General features: G+C 48.7%; 1 protein-coding gene across 8 annotated transcripts in view; it reads right to left on the bottom strand.

Annotated features, from left to right (window-relative positions):
* Nucleotides 1-19,824, bottom strand: part of Prkag2 (protein kinase AMP-activated non-catalytic subunit gamma 2) — a 266,876-nt gene that overhangs the window by 87,618 nt on the left and 159,434 nt on the right. For all 8 annotated transcript variants that reach the window (XM_048440227.3, XM_048440225.3, XM_048440224.3 and 5 more), the window contains one exon: nucleotides 11,239-11,453. In XM_048440227.3, coding sequence (XP_048296184.1) covers nucleotides 11,239-11,453 — 215 coding nt within the window. The remainder of the gene's footprint in view (nucleotides 1-11,238; nucleotides 11,454-19,824) is intronic.

Below are 19,824 nucleotides of genomic sequence, written 5' to 3' on the forward strand. Positions count from 1 at the left end.
CACACATGTGTCCTGTGCCACCCTAAGGGCTCTGCCAGTAAGAAGGCGAATATCAGATGCACCCCCCTTTGACCTTGGATCAGAACGCTGGGCCATTTCTGTTAAGATTCAGTTGGTCTTGTGTTAGCAGCAACAGAAAAACAGACCATTAGTTGTTACAATTCCACAGCCTAATGTGCGATCTCCTCAAGCTGAACTCCAGTTGTTGACATTAAAAACGGGGGGTGATCAAGTTCAACTCTAAGAATAAGAATAGCTAAGGAACCCCCCCCCCCCCCCCCGTCTTCTGCTCTTCCTGGAGTGAAGCCGGGCAAATGCTCAAAGCCTTCCATGGCCCATCAGGTGATGAAAAGTCACATCCTCAATTCCTCATCTGAATCCGATCACTAGTGAGCAGCTCTAGTGAAGTGCACTGCTTTCATCCGAGCATCAGCTGATCTCGTGATGACCTGCGGTGTGGTACACGTGCTCTGCCAGCCAGTCTCACCAAGGCTACATACATACATGCATACACACACACACACACACACATATATATATATATATATACCCCATCCATCCATCCATCCATCCATTCATCTACCTATTCATCCATCCATCCATCTTCCTGGTGTGCTGCACAGGATAGCAACCGGTTGAGGAATTTAAACAGGACAATGTCTTATTCAGTATTGAGTATTGACCAAACGCTACGAAATAGAGGCTTTTAACAAAAACATTCTCCCGATAACCAAGGAGGACTGGTGCCTAATTAGAGCATCCAGTGTGGTGATAATATCTGCCAACTGATACTTAGGAAGCTAGGATGTGGGACTGTGAGTCAGAGGCCAGTCTGGAACACACAGTAAAACTTTACCTATCAATAAATAGGTAGATACATATTAAGTGAAAAGGTGATATGCTAAACAGTCTCTAGGAGGCTGTACTGTTATCTATTCCCCGCATCTCTGAAGGGACAGCATATACCAGGTGGCAAGACATCACAGTGCAGCGTTGCATCTGCCTGGAAGTTCTGGGTTTATTCTTTAAGCTTTTTTCTCTGCCATCAGAAAAAACTTACGTTTTTAAAAGGTGTGGTAAAATAGAGCATGGGTCTTGCCATTAACCATTTCAAGTGCACAGTCAGTGGTGGTCACACTGTGTGCCAACATCTCCAGAACTGCCCATAGGAGAGCAGTGCTGGTGCTGAAATAGAGAAATGAGCCTCAAAGTACAGTCTGTAGAAAACAAGCCAGTGGTGGTCACACTGTGTGCCAACATCTCCAGAACTGCCCATAGGAGAGCAGCGCTGGTGCTGAAATAGAGAAATGAGCCTCAAAGTACAGTCTGTAGAAAACAAGGAAGTTTATTTATTTATGTATGTAAGTTTTTTGTTATTTTTTATGTATGAGTGTTTGCCTGCATGTATGTCTGCACACCATGTGTGCAATACTTGTGGAAACCACAAGAGGCGTTGGATTGTTTAGAACTGGAGTTAGAGGGAATTGTGAGTTGGCACATGGGTGCTGGGACTAGAACCCATGTCCTCTGGAAGGACAGCAAGCGCTCTTAACCACTGAGACATCTCTCCAGCTCTCCTTCCCCCACAAGACAGGGTCTTGCTATGCAACCTAGCCTTGGCCTAGAACTCTTGATCCTCCTGTGTTAGCTGTAGAGTGCTAAGATTTTCAGGTGTGGGCTCAGAATGCTATTTTTATTCTTAGTCTATTACAAATTATTATTATTTGGTGTGTGGGTATGTGCTTGTGTGTGTATGTATATGCGTATGGATGCATGCACCTTGGCGCTCCTATGGAGGTCAGAGGATAACTTGTGGGAGCCATTTCTTCCTTCGACCACATGGGTCCAGGGACTGAACTCTGGTCATTTGGCTCAGTGGCAGTACCTGCATCCACCGGGTCCTCTTGCCCACCCTCAGAATGGTATTTTTAAAAGAATGAAACAACTCTCCAGAGGCTTCTAACATAAATACTCTTAAACACAAAGAAAGCAAAGGAATCGCTCCATCAGATCCAACCATGAGAACGGAGTAACCGCTCCAACCTCTGAAAGGGCAGAGGCAAGTGGCCTTGCGGTGGACTCCTGCTGCAGTGTGCATCCAGGAAGCCTGTGGCAAAGAAAGAAATCCCAGATGGAGATTTTCCCAAGAGGCTTTCTATAGAGTCGCCTGCCTTCATTTCCAACCTGCACGAACCCTCACTCTCTCCTGCAGCTATGCCTAAGCAGGGCAGCACAGCCCTCAGGACCCCACACAATGTATTAGGGTCCCCTGCCAAGCATTAGAAACAGGAAAATATGGGTTACAAGGCCATCTCTTGTAGCCAGGGATGGGGAGTGGGTGATCACTCATTAACCAGGCATGCCTGAGTGCTCAGGGCACGGCAGAGGAGGCCTGTTCTGAACTTTTCCACCACCGCCGCGGCTCATTTCCACAGCGTCATTAAGGCAATGCCATGAATACCGGTGTTACGGTTTGTCTCGCTGTTGTACCAACGACATTTCACCAGCTCCGGCTAATGCTTTCCTAAGTGCCGGGAGTGAGGCAACAGCCTTAGTTCTGAGCTGGAGGAATTCTCATCTAGATGCAAATTGAGGCAAGCCTTCCATGGGGCATGAGTGGGCAGGAGCAATTTTTCCACCATTTAACGTTCAGCCCCAGCCCTCACCCCCTACCCCGGTGCATTTTCACACAAATATGCTGGCAAAGAGGTCTCCCTTCTTAGAATTTAATTGTTTCCTTGTCCACTGTTCTCTGATCCCTATGATTTAATCTGAGGTAAAATACTTATGGTTCCCCCCACATCGTCTACTTTACTTTAGACTTAAAGATGTTGGCCCTGATATCTTGGATATTCCAAAGGAATGAAAAAAAAAAAGCGAACCATTTTCTTGCCCAATGAAACATTCTGTTTTAGAGGGAGAGGGGAGGTCTGAAGGTTAGGGAAAATTGTGGGGCTTAAGAAGTTCCTGAAGTTACAAGAGTCACAGGACCCCTCCTAAGGTTATACAAGCAGGAAATTTGCTTCTTTTGAAGTTGCCTGTCTAGGGATGCAGTTTTCTTGAGTCATCTCCATGCTAGTGACCTTCAGTGATGTGGTTGCCTTGAGTCACCCATGAGCCTCTGAGTAACCTCAATAAACTCAATAGTTTACTAAGCTAGACTTGGGTGGAGTGGCCGCTTTGGTCTTTGATGGTCACCCTGTCTATGGTGAAGAGATGCTTGTTAACGTCTCTCCAGGAAAAGTCACTCAACAGTGCCCAGTGGCACTTGCCTTTCCCCTAATATACTTCCTGGAGAACTGAATGACAATGTCACGTGCCCTTTAGTGCACCCTCCTCTCACATACTACCCAACTACCAGCCGACCTCATCACATAATGATTTTTAAATGAACGTTTTCCTCTAAGAAGGTGCCTCCCCCCCGTGCAGAACACAGCTGTCCCATGGCAGCTTCCTTCATTAGTTATAGCGGGTGCACACGTGTGCACATGTGTGTAGATGTGGAGACCCAAGGCTGATATCCGGAGTTCTCCTCGATTGCTTTCCATGCTATCTGAGGCAGGGTCTACCAACTGAATTCCAAGCTTGCCCGTACAACTAGACTAGCTAGCCAGCTTGCCCTGGGGAACCCATCTCAGCCATCTGAGTGCTGGAATTACACGTGGGTCCCCACACCTACCTAGCATCTATGTGTTCTGGGGATCCACACTCTGGTCCTCGTGCCTGCCTTTCAAGTGCTTTACCCACTGAATCATGTCCCTAGTCCCTAGGGAAGTCCTTTTGCTGGAGGCAGGTGTAGCCCACGCACCTGTGTTGGCTACCTCTCTATCCCTACGACAAAACACCTGAGATCACTGGCTTATAACGGCTTTGGCTCACAGTTTGGGAGGTTCTGGTGTGCGGCTGGTTGGCTCAGTGTCCTGAGTCCCTGGCAAGATGGCTCATCACGACAGGAGCAAGCAGCAGAGTCACACCACTGACGTTGTTAGCCAGGGGAGAAGGCAGACAAAAGAGGCTGGGCCCTTTTCAGTTTTCAAATGACGGAACCAGTGACCTCAGCACCTTCCTGTAAGGCTCCATCTCTTAAAGGCTGTGCTACCTACACAAGCCTTTGACCACAGGGGTTCTGAGCGACATTCTGCATTTAAACAGTACCTCTTCTTTAAAAATCACGCAAGAGAAGACAGTGACAAGTTGACAATGACATCTGTGTCCCTGCCTTCAAAAGCGTCCCACTCCTACTGGAGGACCTGCAAATCCCTTCCCTCCTCCCGAACCTTGTTACCCAATCTCCTCCACCAGTTTTGAAGCGACTTGTGCTACTTTATAACGCTCTGGGGGAGATGCGTCACAGGCTTCGAATCCTAGTTGCACAGACTGTCTGCTGGCTCCCCAGTACCATGCGCAGTCAGGCTGCCGGATCTCCCGGCAGGCAGGACTAGCAGCCAAGCCCACAGCGCCCTGTGCTGGGCCTGGTTTCACAGCCTCAGAGCAAAGCTCGCCTACTTGTCTCCTGTATTTCTGGGGACCAGGTTTACTGTGCCCTTTGTACTGGACTTTCTCACAATTGCGCAGCTGTATAAAAGGAAGCTCTGGCATGGACCTGCCAAGGCTCAGCCAACTTCTGAAGAAAGGCCGCAGGGAAATCCCAGAGGCTTTGTAGGGCTGTGGCTCTAGCGTGAGATGACACAGGGGAGAGGGGAGAGGGTGAGTGTGTGCCAATCAAACTTCATAAAACGAAGTGACAGGCCAGATGTGGCTCGTGGGACAGAGAGGAGGAGTCACCCTGAGGCAGAGAGGGAAGATTCCAGTGCTTGTCTTCCAAGGGTGTGAACTGTGCTAAGAACATGGCTGTGGAGCCCAGTGCTGTGATTTAAATCTTGGCGTCCACATTTGCTAGCAGTTGAGCCCTCAGATGAGTAATTGTTCGTGATTATCTTACTGGGCCCTTGTCACAGTCTGAGGCAAGCACTATGTCTCCTCTAGCCGTGGCACCGGGTGAAGGGGTTGCAGGTACAGGCCGTTCTTCAGCTCGTTAACAGGCCTGGCCACGCTCATCACTACAGAAATATCTTTTCTTGTCTCCCCCTGCTCACCCTCACTTGTCCTCACACCGAGCCTGGCAACACAGCAGCTCACATTCCCCGCGCGAGCTTTGTCGTCTCGCGCTCTCTCAGTAACCCTGCCATCTGGCTTCCACCCCTGGCTCGGACTATGATTCTTCCTTCCTTTCTCCTCTTCTCTTTTTCCGTCTCCTTCTGTTCCCTTCTATTCTCTCCTCTCCCATCTTTCTCCCACTTCTTTCTTTCATTTGGTTAAAACAATTATTGCACTTTTGATGGGCTTTGTTATGGCATTTTCATTCTTATTTTTGGTTAGGCTTCTCCCTGACTCCCCAGACTCTGGATCTGCCCTCCTGCTGGCCCCCTCCTCACCCTTCTCCCTGGATGTCAGGCATATCCTATTTTCCTTTCCTTTCTCAATCACCAACCTCCCTTGAAGACTTCTTTTCCTCTTGTGATTGTTTCATATCACGTACATACACACATGCGCACGCGCACACACACACACACACACACACTCCTACCTGTATCCCACCACTCAGTGATAGGGAAGAGGAGGAGGGAGGGATGTGAGAAAAGGAAGGAGGGAGACAGGGAGGGAGGGAGGGAGTGAGAGAGAGAGAGAGAGAGAGAGAGAGAGAGAGAGATAAGATCTAGTATATCCTTGGTACTCAGTCCTGAAGAAAATAACACACAAGACTCTTGAAGGCCTGTCATTGCTCATGGAAATGGGTAGAGCTCCTTTCTTGGGCACTGCCTTCTTTTCTGTTTCTGGACAGTGCAGGGACCCAGAAAGAGTGCAGCCTAAAATTCTCTTCTAGTAGCCAGGAGGAAAACTGTTCTCTGGCTGTCCTGTCACAGTGACGCTTGCGGAAGCTCCATCTCTGTGACCCTCTCAGCAGCTCCTGCTTCTTGACCCAATGTCAATCCCCCGCACTATTTTTAAAGTAGCTAATCTGTAGTGCGGAATGAGCGATAGAAATGTTAGTTTGCCATCTCTGGACAGACACATTCGAGGCAAGTCCTTATTAGGTCGTCGCTGGGTATTGGAAGTGGTAGACAAGAATATAAAACCGAAGTAGTGCACACGAAAACTTCTCAATGTCATGTGATTTGAAATCTATATAGATTTTTAGAGGGCTGTTCTTTGAAAATTAAAAAATAGTGTAGGGCAGCGGATGTGGCTCACTTGGTAGAGAGCTTGTTGCTCACACACAAAGCCCTGGGTTTGCTCTGGGCACCACAGAGAGCAGACCCACAATCCCAGCACTTAGGGGGTATTAACAGGAGGACCAGAAGTTCAGGGTCACCCTCAGCCACACAGTTTGGATATATGAGACTTTGAGAAAGATTTTAACTGGAACATGTTTGCATGCATTTATGGGCACAGGACGATGGCTTGCCACAGGTATGCAGTATGTAATGAGCAAACCACAGTGAAGAGCTTTTCGATCTTAAGAGGAATAGCACAGAATAAAGGCCTGTGTGGAGAAGGCACCGTCCACAGAGGGCTTGTTGTATTAGCATGCGGGTCTGAGTTCAACCCCCGGCACCCACATAAAAACCAAGCCCTTATAACCTCAGCTCTAGGGAGGCAGAGACAAGAGCATCGCCAAGGCTTGTTGGCCATCCACTCTAGCTGAATAAGTGAGCCACAGATTTGGTGAGACACTCTGTCTCAAAATATAAGGTGACTGGTCAGGGTCCTCCCCAATATTCCAGGCTAGGTAAACTAGAGATCTTGCCAATGAAGTTGGTTGATGCGTTTTGTTTTTTTTTTAAAAGATTATCTTTTGTTCTACTGTTCTGTGAGGCAGAGCCTATGAAGCGGTTATTAAGGTTAGAGGAGGGGCTTGGAATGTGGCTAAATGCACACTTAGAATTCACAAGGCTGTCAGCCAAGTCCCCAGCCCTGAAAGGGAAATTGAATGAGCTCATAGGGTAGCCCAAAAGGACTGAGATCCTTACAAGAGGTAGAGGGTATGAAGGATGCAAGCAGGTGAAGAACTTCTCCGGGTCAAGGTGGGAGGGCTCCAAGAGACCACACCCTCCAGATCCTCCATGCTGTACTCTCCATTAATCAACTTTGTCACCACAGCAGAACACCTGGTGCAAGCTGCTGTGGAATTCGAGAAGTATACTTTGGCTCACAGTTCTGGAGATCCAAGTTCACGGAAAAGAGTTCAATTTCCTCTGGGACCATATTATGGCTTAGGGCCTTCCTTCCCCTCCCCTTTCTGATACTTAATGATACTCATACCCCAAACTCTGCTTGCAGGGATTCTGAGTCAAGACAGCCCCAAAGTAAAATTCCAAGATCAAGGGTGTAGCTTAGCAGTGGAGTGCTTGTTTAGCAGCAGCAGAGGTGTGTGTGTGTGTGTGTGTGTGTGTGTGTGTGTGTGTGCGCGCGCGCGCGCGCGCGTGTGTGACCACACTTCAATGGTCTACTTGACATAACCTAGAGTCACCTGGGAAAGGTCTCAGGGAGACACTGTCTACACTGGGTTGGCCTGTGTCTTAATTAAGTTACCTGGCGTGGGACGCGACATCACCATGGGCAGCACCACTCCCTGGGCAGCGGAGCAAGCCCAGGAGCATCTCTGTGACCCCTACATCAAGCTGCTGGAGGGAGTCCATACCTAACACCACTTCTTTACTTCCCTTCTCCACTCCAGGCTATGTCTTTGGCCCTTGGCCATACACAGGTCCAGGCAGTCTTGCCGAGGTCATGGTGAAGTGGGGGGGACGTAACTGCCACTGTTAGGCGGGGATGACCTTGAACTTCTGGCCCTCTTGTGTCCACCTCTAAAATACTGGGATTATAAGACCCCTCCACCAAGCCTGGTTTATGTGGTGCTGGAGCCTGAACCCCGAGCTTCCAGCATTCAGGACAAACACTTTACTTACTGAGCCACATCGCTGGCCTGCATTTATTTGCTGAATAAAGAAATGATTTCGATAAGTGCTGTCACTAAAGACAAATATTCACTCTCGTTCCTTTCCAACTGTGGAACAAAATTCATGGGAGCTGACTTTACAAAAAATGATCCCTGTTTATGGAAAGAGTCCCTCTTCTACAGAGCAGAGATAAATTATGTTGAAATATTTTTAGGGCCCAGAAATCTTTAAGCAGCTCGTATCTCTTCGTGAAGATTATGCCAGTAGCAAAATTAACAAAATCAGTCAGGCTCTTAAAGAACAGCCCATAAATTAAAGACATCCGACAAAATCCAATTATAAAGGGACAAATTCTGTATGAACTTCAAACACTACCTGCTCCACTGTGGCTGCAGAGGCTGCAGACCCTCTTGCTGCACTGGGTTGGGGGCAGCCCTCCTAGGGTGACATTTATAGGTGGTTAGGTGTGCTAAAGGCAAGGAGCCAGTGGGAACATCCTTTTCCGATTTTTTTTTGTTTGTGATATATGCATGTACATGTGTGTTACGATGAGTGTGTGCCCCTTGTGTGTGAGCATGCATGTGGAGGCCAGAGGTGACCATCGGGTGGACTCTTCTGTGTTTCTCTACCTTATATTTTGGGACAGGGTCACTTTACTGAACTTGAGGCTGACCTCAAGTTAGTTAATTCAGCTAGACTGGAGGGCCAGCAATCTCCAGCAGTCTGTCTGAGGCCCCCTCCGACCTCAGAACCGGGGTGACAGATTTGGTCGATTGCACCCAGCTTTTGCATTGCTGCTGAGATCTGAATTTGAGTCCTCATGTTTGTGTGGCATGTACTTAACCTACTTAGCCATCTCCTCAGTCCTTCTTTTCCACTTCCTGAAACACATCATTTCAAAACACCAGAGGGAAGCCCTGGGTGGCCACCCTGGTTTTCTGCAGCTTTAAGTACACGAGTACCTTGGGCAGGATTATTTTTTTTTTGCTGTGATGAGGTATACACATTACAGGTCTCAGCAGAGGATAGCTGTAAACACGCAGTTCCGTGAGATAAATGCGCCCATGCTGTATCCATCTCCCAGACTGTTCCATCTTCCCAAAGGGAAACTTTCACTAAAGATATCCCCAGCACTGGTGAGATGGCCCAGTGGGTAATGGAAATCGCTGCCGTGCCAGAGGACCTGAGTTTGACTGCCGAGATCCACGTGGTGGAAGAAGAGAGACTGGAAAAACGTCCTCTGACCTCTCTGTACAAATGCCGTGACACACACACACCACCCCCCACCCCCCAAATAAACGAAAGGTAATTTAAGAAAATGCCACTCTGTCCCCTTAGTCCATGGAAAGTCGCCACCCCCACTTTCTGTCTGCACGACACGCACAGGGACCTTCTGGAAACAGACCACGCGGTACTTGCCCTTTGGTGTCTGGGTTATCTCACTCAGCGTGACAACCTTAGGTTTATCCCTGTCAATAGCAAGTGTCTGTCTGACACACAGCTCCAGCCAGTCACGGCTCATCTTCTTTTCCAGAAGGTTTTCTCCTGCTGCTCTGCTTATTTAAACTCTCATCATCACTCCAGGCTCGGCTCAGCCGGTGCTGCGCCAGCTCCGGCCATCATCCCCGCCATCAACTTTCCACGCTGACTTAGCTGTTTGCCTGAGTACTACTTAATACACTGCCAGCAAGCGTGTAAGCTCTGGAGGGCAGAGACAATGCCTGGCAGCTTAACCCGGGCCATGCTCATGAACACTGACAAGCCCCCTTTAATAAAGCCCCGCCTGAATGAACGGAGGGGCAATCATGGTATGAACGCTGCTTGACAAACCCATTCCCACCCTTCAAAGGTATCAACTGGGAAGGGTGGAACAGCATCTCTCGAGAAGCTATGCTGATGTTTTAAGTGTAATACCCACGACTGGGGCTCTTAGTTGAAAATAAGGTCTTTGTGGATGTCACTGCATCCACATGAAGCCACTGAGATGGACTCTTATCCAGGACGATTAGTGTGCTAAGAAGAGGGGACTGGGGCACAAGCAGACATAGAGGGGAAGGTGGCTTAGGGGATAGAGTGAGGACCTAGAAAAATCCAGGCTGCTCAATGCTGGGAGAGAAAGGAGGCATCTGGAAGCCTGGAGGAAGCGAGGCCCCACCCAAACACCGGCTTTGGACTTTAGCTTCAGAACGGCGGAGAAACGCGATGTGCTGTTCTAAGCCTCTAGTGAGTAGGATACTTGGCTCTCCTCCGCACAAGTTCTGCAGGTTTAATAGACTGCAGACTGGAGATAACTGAAACAGGACTGTCTCTGCACTGGCTATGCATGCTTTGTAAGGATTGTCTACACGATGCAATAGACTGACCATGATGTTTTCCAGAGATGGTTTAAAAATCTACAGGGGGACATGCCTAGGCACCATGTCAAAACCGTGCCATTTTATAAAAGGGATTAAGTACACAAGGATCTTGGTACCCTCGGGGTCCTGGAACCAATCTCCAGGGGACATGGAGGACAGACTGTGCTTGGTGGAAAAGGATCCAACATGACCAAATGACATGACTCCGTCTGTGCTGGCGCATCCTCACTGAACTCAAGGATGGCTCTGCGGCTCTGAGAGGACCGGATTCAAACTCAACCGGCTACTGAGCGTAGGGTCTCCATGCTAGGGGTATTGTGTCAGCTTGGACGATATCCAGGTATGTGTGGGGCAATCTGGCCTTCAACAACCCCATCAACATCAACAACCCCATCTCCATCATCTCCATCAACAACCCCAGACTTTCTCAGCTAATCCTCTGACAGCCACAAAGACACAGTCACTTCCTCCAAGTGACTTTCTTAGAGTCTACCTCAACTCGAGTCAGGTGATGTCAGACCTTAAAATTCTAGAATACAATCCCTTTCTTTCTTTCTTTCTTTCTTTCTTTCTTTCTTTCTTTCTTCCTTCCTTCCTTCCTTCCTTCCTTCCTTCCTTCCTTCCTTTTTTGTTCCTTCCTTCTTTTCTTTCTTTTACTTTTTAATCTTATTCTGCTTTGCTAGCGATAGGTTAGCACCAGTCCAAATGGTGTTTCCAGAGCTTTAAGATGTAGAGGATGACAGCTTCTCCTTTGATTCTGACCGTGTTAACTGGACCTTGTATGTTTCTCTCAGCCTGTGACGTATGACAATACAACTCACAAATTTTAGCAGTATGCAGCCTCAACTAGTGTGGGGAAGCTCCATCCTCCCTCCCATAGTTCAGTCCAGCCCCGCCCTGGGAAGAAGGTGCAGACTTACGGTTCTCAGAGGAACATGATGTGTGGGGGACGCCAGTGGAGGCCGAGTCGGACTCTGAAAAGCCAGGCAGAAGCGCTGGCCAGTGTCCGGTGGAGATGAGGAAGCATAAATGCGGTTTTCTAGGCGTTCAGGCTCTTGCTTATAGGACTCCAGGGGGAACGGGTGCGGCTTGGTCACTTGGGTGGGTGTTGATGGAGAAGAGGAGACGCTGGAGGCTGCAGGGAGATAACAGAACTTATTAGAAGTGGAACCTCATCAGAGAAAAGGGGGGGTCTTTGGCTCTGAGAGACAAAACCCCTGAAATATTAAATGTAGGAATCAGGGAAGAGTTTATGAAGTGTATTCACAGCCTCTTAGAAGTTCAGGGTTCAGAAAGACCCTCACCATCCATGCTGAGGTGTGAGCAGGCCCCCTTGTTGGGGTGTTCACATAGTCCTGATATTATTAAGGCTTGCCTCTTCAGTCCTCCACACACACGGTCTCGCCCGCCCCTTGGCCAATACTGCTTGCTTCCTTCTCCATCCCCAACAGGCTTGTGCCAACAGCAAACGCCATGGAGCCATATTGGTGGAGGCTGCTTACAGGGAAATGCATAGTGAGCTCAGCAGAACCGAGGTCACTGCTGAGGAAGTCACATGGCTGCACGGCTGAACAGTATGGTAAGTGTCCCGATGAAAGAAGGGGCATTCGAGCATGATGGCAACGCCTTTAACCCTAACATTCAGGAGGGGAAGGCAAGCAAATCTCTGGGAATTTGAGGCCAGCCTGGTTTACATAGTTAGTTCCAGGTCAGCCAGGGTTCTATAGTGAGACCCTGCCTTTAAAGAAGAGGAAGAAAAGGAGGAGGAGGAGGGGAGGAGGAGGAGGAGAAATAAAGAGACATAGCTACATACATGTGCACATGAGAGGTAGAGAGGGAAAGAGAGGGGGAGAGAGAGAGAGAGAGAGAGAGAGAGAGAGAGAGAGAGAGAGAGAGATCCTTGGAGCAGAGGGTGATATATGTACACACAAGAACACAAGAAGGACAGCTGGCAACACCAGAGGCCAGAAGAGTTGGGGACAGGGCCTGTCCCACATGATGTGGAAGACTCATGGCACCGTCATGCCTTGGTTTTGACTTCTGTTTTGCTTTCTGATAGGGTCTCATATACCCGTGGCTGGCCCTGAACTTACTACATTGCTAACCAAATCTTTAAATGTTGTAGTGAGGTCAGAACAGGCTACTTGTGAGTGTCAAACAGGAAATATTTCATCCTTCCTCTCTCCACTTAGTCTCAACCAGTTACCCAGTCCTGCTTGGTGCTTCCTGGGTGGACATGCCTAACTCCTAATGGGGCATGGAATGGGGGCTGATGAGGTACAACAGAGCAGGGTGGGCCAGGTAGGTCAGGACTGAAAAAAATAAACCTGTACCACACACACACATCCTAGGGATTGTCATTGGCAACCCTTCCAAGGTCTGGGGTTTCCATGTGCCAAGACAGGGGCAGTCAGTCCTCAGTGATCTGCAATGCCTCCCTGACCCACTGTGATAGAAAGCACTGATAACCAGTCTCCAGGGAGCACAGTCAAAATGCCCTTGGGCTGTAACTTTACCTAGTCTCCATTCAGACTTTCTGGTTCAAACCTCATCCACAAACACATTTCCAAAGACTCAGAAGAGCATGTGCCTCCGAGGAGGCCATTTTTTGCTGATCAAAACTACAGATCTGGAACTAGAGAGACGGGTCAGTAAGTAAAGTGTTTTGGTTTGCAAGAATCAACAGAATTTGATTCCCAGAAACCACTTAAAACAAACAAACAAACAAAACAAAACAAAAATTAGGCATAGTGGCTGTGTACTTGGAATCCTAGTTTTGGGAGGCAGAGACAGGAGAATCCCAGGGGCTCACCTAGCCCACTTGGAAAATTCCAGGCCAAATGCAAGACCCTGTCACAAACAAACAATTAAACAAACCCAAACAACTACCCCAACTAAGATGGCTGTCACCGGAAGAGCAATACCCAAGCCTGTCCTCTGCCCGCATACGTGTACCTGCATGCTCACACAGGTGGACATATTAATTGATTCCTCAGCTCTGCCTTCCTCACCGAGTGATGGGTTATAGAGGTGCTGATTTTGAAAGCAGGGTTCACATGCCCACCTGTTTATTAAGGGGTGGAGTGAGCCACGGCTGCACAGTGCCTGATGGGAAGGGGTCAGCCCTGGGCGTGAAATGATGTCATCTGGAGTTCTGAAGAAGGGGAAAGGATTTTATATCTACAGTGTTCGCATCCTGCCGATCTGCAGGTGTCTGTCCCATGCTCTACACTGTGGGTACAGTGGGTGATGTTTAATCTTCATGTCAATGTGACGACATTGAGAATCTCCAGGGACACATGCCCTCTGGGTGTGTCTATTAGGGTGTTCCCAGACAGGCTTAATTGTGGGTCCCATCATCTCGTGGACTGGGTGTCCCAGACTAAACAAAAGGGAATGTTAGCTATGCATCAGCATCCAGTCTATTCCAGACTGCAGAAGCAATGTGACCGGCTGCCTTAGCTCCTGCTACTCTGCCTTCCCTGCTACGACGGACCGTACCCACACCATGAGCCAAAAGAGACCCTTCCTTCCTTACATTGTTTATGTCCGCATTTTGTCATGGTAACAAGAAAGGTAATTATACAAGTGTGTATTATATATTTTGAAAATATTTTTTTTCTATCCATTGTTCTTTTATGAGCCGCTGGCGAGCCACGTGTTTAAGCACAGGTCACCCCTACGCTAGTCCTCTCTACAACTCTGTGTAACTTCCACCAGAGCCAGAGACAGGGCCTTGTCATCCTGAGCTAACTCTTGTCTGAGGAGTACAGGCTCCTTCCTTTTGTTCTTTTTAAAAGAATATGATGATGAAATGTCCCGGGCAGCTTACGGAGCAGCTGCAAGTGGAAGCGCCATGCGGGGTGGGGTGGGGTGGTGGTGGTGTGGGGGTGGGGGGTGTGTCAGGGTCCCCGGGCGAGCGGCAGAGTCAAGCGGCTGGATGCGGTGAACGGCAGAGTAAATGAACATAAGGCTATATATAAAGCTAGACATTTATTACTTAAAAAGGGAGATATAGACAAACATAAAACAAAGACATACATACACACACATACATACATACACACACACACACACACACACACACACGCACACCAGAGAGAGAGAGAGAGAGAGAGAGAGAGAGAGAGAGGATGGTGGGGGGGGTCCAAAAGTGGCTGGGATGGGTGTGGTTAGTTCTTAAAGTGTCCCAATGGAATAACACTTCCCTTCCCCCCCTATTTCTACATCTTGGTCTGTCTGTCCATCTTGGCAAGAAGCTATCTACTCAGACCATTCCCCTGCAAGAGGCCCGGTCACTGCTGGGCGAGGGGCCTCACTGACAGGGAAAACGCCCTGCTGGTTCTTTGGGCAGCGAGCATCACCTTTCCAGTGTGAACCATTGGAAGTGAGTATCGGCAGCTTGCTCCAGAGGGCTCAACGAGGTACAAGCCATCAAACTTCTGGGGCCCTGATTCCTTGTAGGTTGTGCAAATGTTGAAAGATCCTAACCCACTACAAGGGAGGCCAGAAGAGAAGGCCAGAGGCTGCGGGGCACTGGGCCACTGCGAGCACTGGCCAATGTCCTTGGGGAAGAAACAAGCAGAGTGGTTTTTGCTGTTGGGATGAATATCCTACCTCTGATGTAGCTAGAAGACTTTCCGCCCCTCAAGAATAATTCTGTAGTCACTTTCAAAGACCGTGAGGTGTTTTCCTCTTCCACCTGGCTGCCTCACCTCCATCCTGCTCTCCTCTCTGAGCCAGAACCTCGCATGAGGGAAACAAATGCACAGTGACTCCAGAGGTTGGGTCAGGCAGCTTTCCGGGACCATGACACACACCCAAGACAACTGACTTAGCAAAAGAGGAGGCTTATTCAGGCTCATGGTTTCAGTCCATGATGTGTGATCCTACTGCCGGGCCAGTGGTGGCCCAGAGTGACAAGTGTGTGTGACTAGGTCACAAGATAGGAGGAAGAGACCAAGGAACCACAATGCCTTGCAAGAAAACATCCCCAAGGACTGAAGACTTCCTACCAAACCCTATTGCCTAAATTTCCCATAATCACCAAGTTGGGAACCCAGTCTTTAACAGATGGGTCACTGGGTGAACATTCTAGATACAGACCATGGCAGAAGCGGAAGGGTACCGTGTCAGGCAAAGGGATAGTGAAATGCCAGGTGCAGGGCAAGGCTCACATACATGGAGAACGTGTGATTAGCTTAGGAGTACAGGGGAAAACCTTCCTAGAATAATAATAATAAAAAAAAACATGTCCCCCTCTTCCCCCTGGTGGGTGAGATGTCTTCCAGCACGCTGCAGCACTTCCTGCTGCCTGCAGCATCCTGCCTGCCACACACCCTGGGTCGCCTGCTTCTCAGCCACCTACCCTGGAGCTGAAGGACATTTAGTTACTTATCCACTCCCGTTTGTCAAGCAAATAGCAGAGTTCATATGTCCTGACTCCAGTTCCCAAACTCCTTTACCATAAAGAAATTGAGATGCCATCAAGGGACAGGACCAAAGATGTAAAATCATGTAAAATTTCATTTCAGCTATGTGAACTCTTTCTCTGGAAAGGGTTTTGCAGGCCGACGGGAAAGAGAGTCTGGAGATACCTGGCTCACGGAAAGGCAGGAAGGGGCGCTAAGAAGGGTGAAGGATGTGCAGAGGTGGGGCTGGGCCTGGGACTCTGAGTCCTCTCTACACTGGGTGGCCTTGGCCAGGCAGCTTTCTTGCCAGACTGGCAGGGAAGGCAGGGACAAAGATCAATTGTCACCATGTGGGTGCTGGCTTTAGTCATTATTTAGGAAAGGCCATAGGGCTGGTGAGGACATTCCTGAGTGATTTTCTGTTTGAATGTTGGTGTCCCCATTAGTAAATCAAGGGGCAAGAGGGACAACACCGCCTCAAGTCTCCATTCCTTTACAACCCAAAAGGACAGCGCGTCCAGCCCTTTGATGCTGTGACGGCTGCTGTCGTTTGTAGAGTTTATGCTCAATCACCATACAATCAAGTTACAAAAGAAAAATCATAAAAGAATCTCATAATGTTTTAAGGAAGTTTATGACCATGTTGGGCTCCACTCATAGCTTTCCTGGGGTGTGTGTTTACATAGACTCATTACTACTTTCTCACTAGACAGACTACAACTTGGCTATCTACAAGAGCCAGGTGCCTGTTCTACACATCAGTAGCTCCCAGGCAGCCTCTGGGGCCCAGCTTGGTGCAGGAGAATGAGGAAGCCAGAGGCCCAGTTCGGGTGTGGTGGGGGAAATGGGACAAGGGCAAAACCAACAGCAGATCGAACACCTCCAACCACCCCTGTGCTAAACGCATGTGTCCCCGGAGGGAGGAGGGACGCAGACAGGAGCAGCCAACCTGTAGCCAGAGGGGGCAGGTCCTCTCCAACATCTGAGGACGGGATCTCCGACCTAGAGAGCAGCATGAATGGTCTCCAGTGCAGGTGATTTTCATACGAGGTGGGGATGCCCATGGCAACCCAAGAAGGAAGCCAGATGGTTCCCTCGTTAGGTTCCTTCTGAGACGCAGCCCTCCTCGGCTACTGAAGGGGCTTGCTAAGGGCTGTTGTCAGCTCTGAGGGTGAACAATGGCTTTGATTTTTTCCCCCTGGCTGCCACAGAGCCCATGAATAAGCCCAGTGAGAGGACTGAAATGGACCCTGGCAGCCAGACAGAATGCCAGGCAAGTGTCTCCAGACACCAGGGAGCCATGAGCCGGTGACTTCACAGGGCCTGGCTGGCCATGCTGGCGGTGGGAGCTGCAGCCGAGAAGTGGGAGGAGAAGGCAGGAGAGAGATGCCAGCGGAGAGGAGAGCCCTGCCCTTATGACTGCTGGGCAAGGCTGAAGCAGAGGCCTGGGCTTCTGAAGCTCCGAGCTCTGGGCCTGCATTTACCCCTAACTCACTATGGGCCCTGAAGCAAGCCCACCTCATATGACCAGATATAAATAAGCCGAGTGCTGCAGAGGCTACGCATATGCTCGGATCCCTGTGTTGTGTGAACGGATCAGGCTGGAGGCTTGAGACAGCATTGGCTTTTTCATACACGGGAGACAGAGATGGGACAGACTTCACTTTGTTGACTGCAAATCTAATAGGCCAGGGGAATAGCAACTGTTCATGGTGTGGGGGTGAGGGGATTTCTGAAGTACAAACTGCTTATCACAGTGATGAGGGCCTGATTAGGGTTCTTAGTTTGGGGGATAATGATGAGGGTCGTAAGGGGAGCAGCGGCATAGGGATGGTGCTGGACAAGAAAGGCACGAACAAGGAGAGACAGAAATCCTTGTGGCTGAAGAGCCATGTACTGTCAAAGGGGACACAGACCACTAGACCATATAGGAGTCACCATCGGTGTTTATGACACCGGAGTCTGGAGGCTGCAGAAGCTACCCAGGGACTGTTGGCTTAGCGTGTCTTCCCTCTGGGAGGGCTCTGCTGTGACTTTTAATTAATTCATTTGCGGTATTAGGATTTGAACCTATGGCCTCGCGCATGCAAGGTGAGCACTCTACCAGTGAGCCACATTCTCAGCCTCCCTTTTAGTTTTTATTTTGAGACATGGTCTCACTAATTTGTCCAAGGTTGGCCTTGAACTCATTCTGTGGCCCAGGCTGATGCTGAACTTGCCCTCTTCCTACCTTAACTTTTGGGGTAACAGGATTGTAGGCCTTTGCAACATGGTCTCTCTTCTGCCTTGTTGACTTTGGATGCCATGCCCACTCCTCTGTGAAGAGGCCCTTTGGGATCTCAGCTAAATGTCCCTGGTCCTTGTTCTTACAGATGTGACCTCCAGTTTCTAGTCTTTGCTCCCATACTGTTACAGGGTTGATACGCCCCAGCTCTGGAACCTGAGCGTAACTCCCGGTCACCAGCTGCGCGGCCTCTGTGAGTCAGTGCTCAGTGTCTAACTTGGCACTCACCAATGAGCAGGTCTACAGCCATGCTGCCCTGAAATGCTCAGGACTCTGAAAATGAGAGCTGCCCTCGGGAGTTTTGCTGCGATTACAAGGTAAAAGCAAACAGTTCCAGAACGCCCAACATCAGAGAGCACGGGGCAGCTAGTGGGCGCCATTAATACAAGATCCCAGGAAGGGGCAGCTCACTGGGAACCCAAGTCCACTTAGCTGTCCCTGACTGCCTGCCTGTCTCTGGTAGGGCAGCTGAAGTCAATCAGAGTCCACTTCTGGCCACGCTCAGACCCGTATTCCCTGTCTTGGCACTGTGAGGGTAACAGCAGCCTTCCTTAGCTGACAGGGGTTTTCCTTTGGGAAGTCCAGGTCATAGCCATGGCCAGGTACCCCTCAAGCCTGGGTCAGCCAAGATGCAGCTGGGAAGCCCTTCTTTAGGGAGGTAGTATTTCACCCACAGTAGTTTAAGAATGCTGAAGAGCCACAGACCAAAAGGACCACTTTCAGAGCCATAATTCAGGGCTCTGGTCATGAGCTCAGCTACTAACATGCACAAGGTACTGGTTTTATCCCTAGAACCAAATAAACCGGGTGTGGTGGTACATGCCTGTGATCTCAGCACTTGAGAGAAGGAGGCAAGAGGACCAGAAGTTCAAGGTTATCTTCCACTATCAAACCAAGCTTGAGGCCAGACTGAGATACATGAGGCCTTGTCTCCAAGACCAACCAACCGGCCAATTCCCAAACAACCAAACATAAAAAAACCAAGCCCAGTTCTGTGTTTCAGTCTGCTTGGTTACGTTTGTTCCTGGGCTAAGTACTATATCAAGGTGACTTTTGGGCTAGCAGACCCTCTTTCCCCAGTGGTATTTTCCATGTGACATTTTCCCACAAGTCAGCTCTGTCATTTTATTCTCTTTCTCTTTGACCGACAATTTGCGTTGCTAGGTCACTTTTCTAGGCCACTTTGCCATCACCTGCCTTGGTAGGACGCACTCCAGAGTGATCACGGCCCCTTCCACCTGTTCTCATCCCTGGCTCCAGACTCGGGAGGAGCCTGTGCCTGCTGCCACTGTGTCAGACAAAACATTGACTTTGGAACCTTTACACTCTCTAAAATTATGCTGTTTAAAGTTATTTTTTTGCCATTTGTAAATGAATCAGTATCTTTACAGCCCCTGGGTTTTAATTTCTAATATAGCGAATAGAGATACTTATGACCATATAAACAACAGCTCCTTGGCATCCTCAGTCAGTTTTTAGAACTATAAATATTAATAATTTCTCAATAATATATATTTAAAATAAAACAAACAGGGAAGGGGAGTATATATTTTCATGTATTATAAATGCCTTTAATATATGGGTCAAGAGAAAATGCTAGATTTATGTACCTGCTTTTTCATTCAGTCTATTCAATATGTGGTCTTGGATGAAATACATATATTACTAGTAATATAAAACATATAACATGTTATTACTATACACCACTGAATATTATATGCATTCTCAATGTAACATATATATATATATATATACATACACATACATACATATAAACACACACATTATATAATAGCCTCACAGAGGCAGAA

Source organism: Myodes glareolus, chromosome 6 (assembly GCF_982192425.1).
Source record: "Myodes glareolus chromosome 6, mMyoGla1.1, whole genome shotgun sequence".
NCBI classification, from domain to species: Eukaryota; Metazoa; Chordata; class Mammalia; order Rodentia; family Cricetidae; genus Myodes; species Myodes glareolus.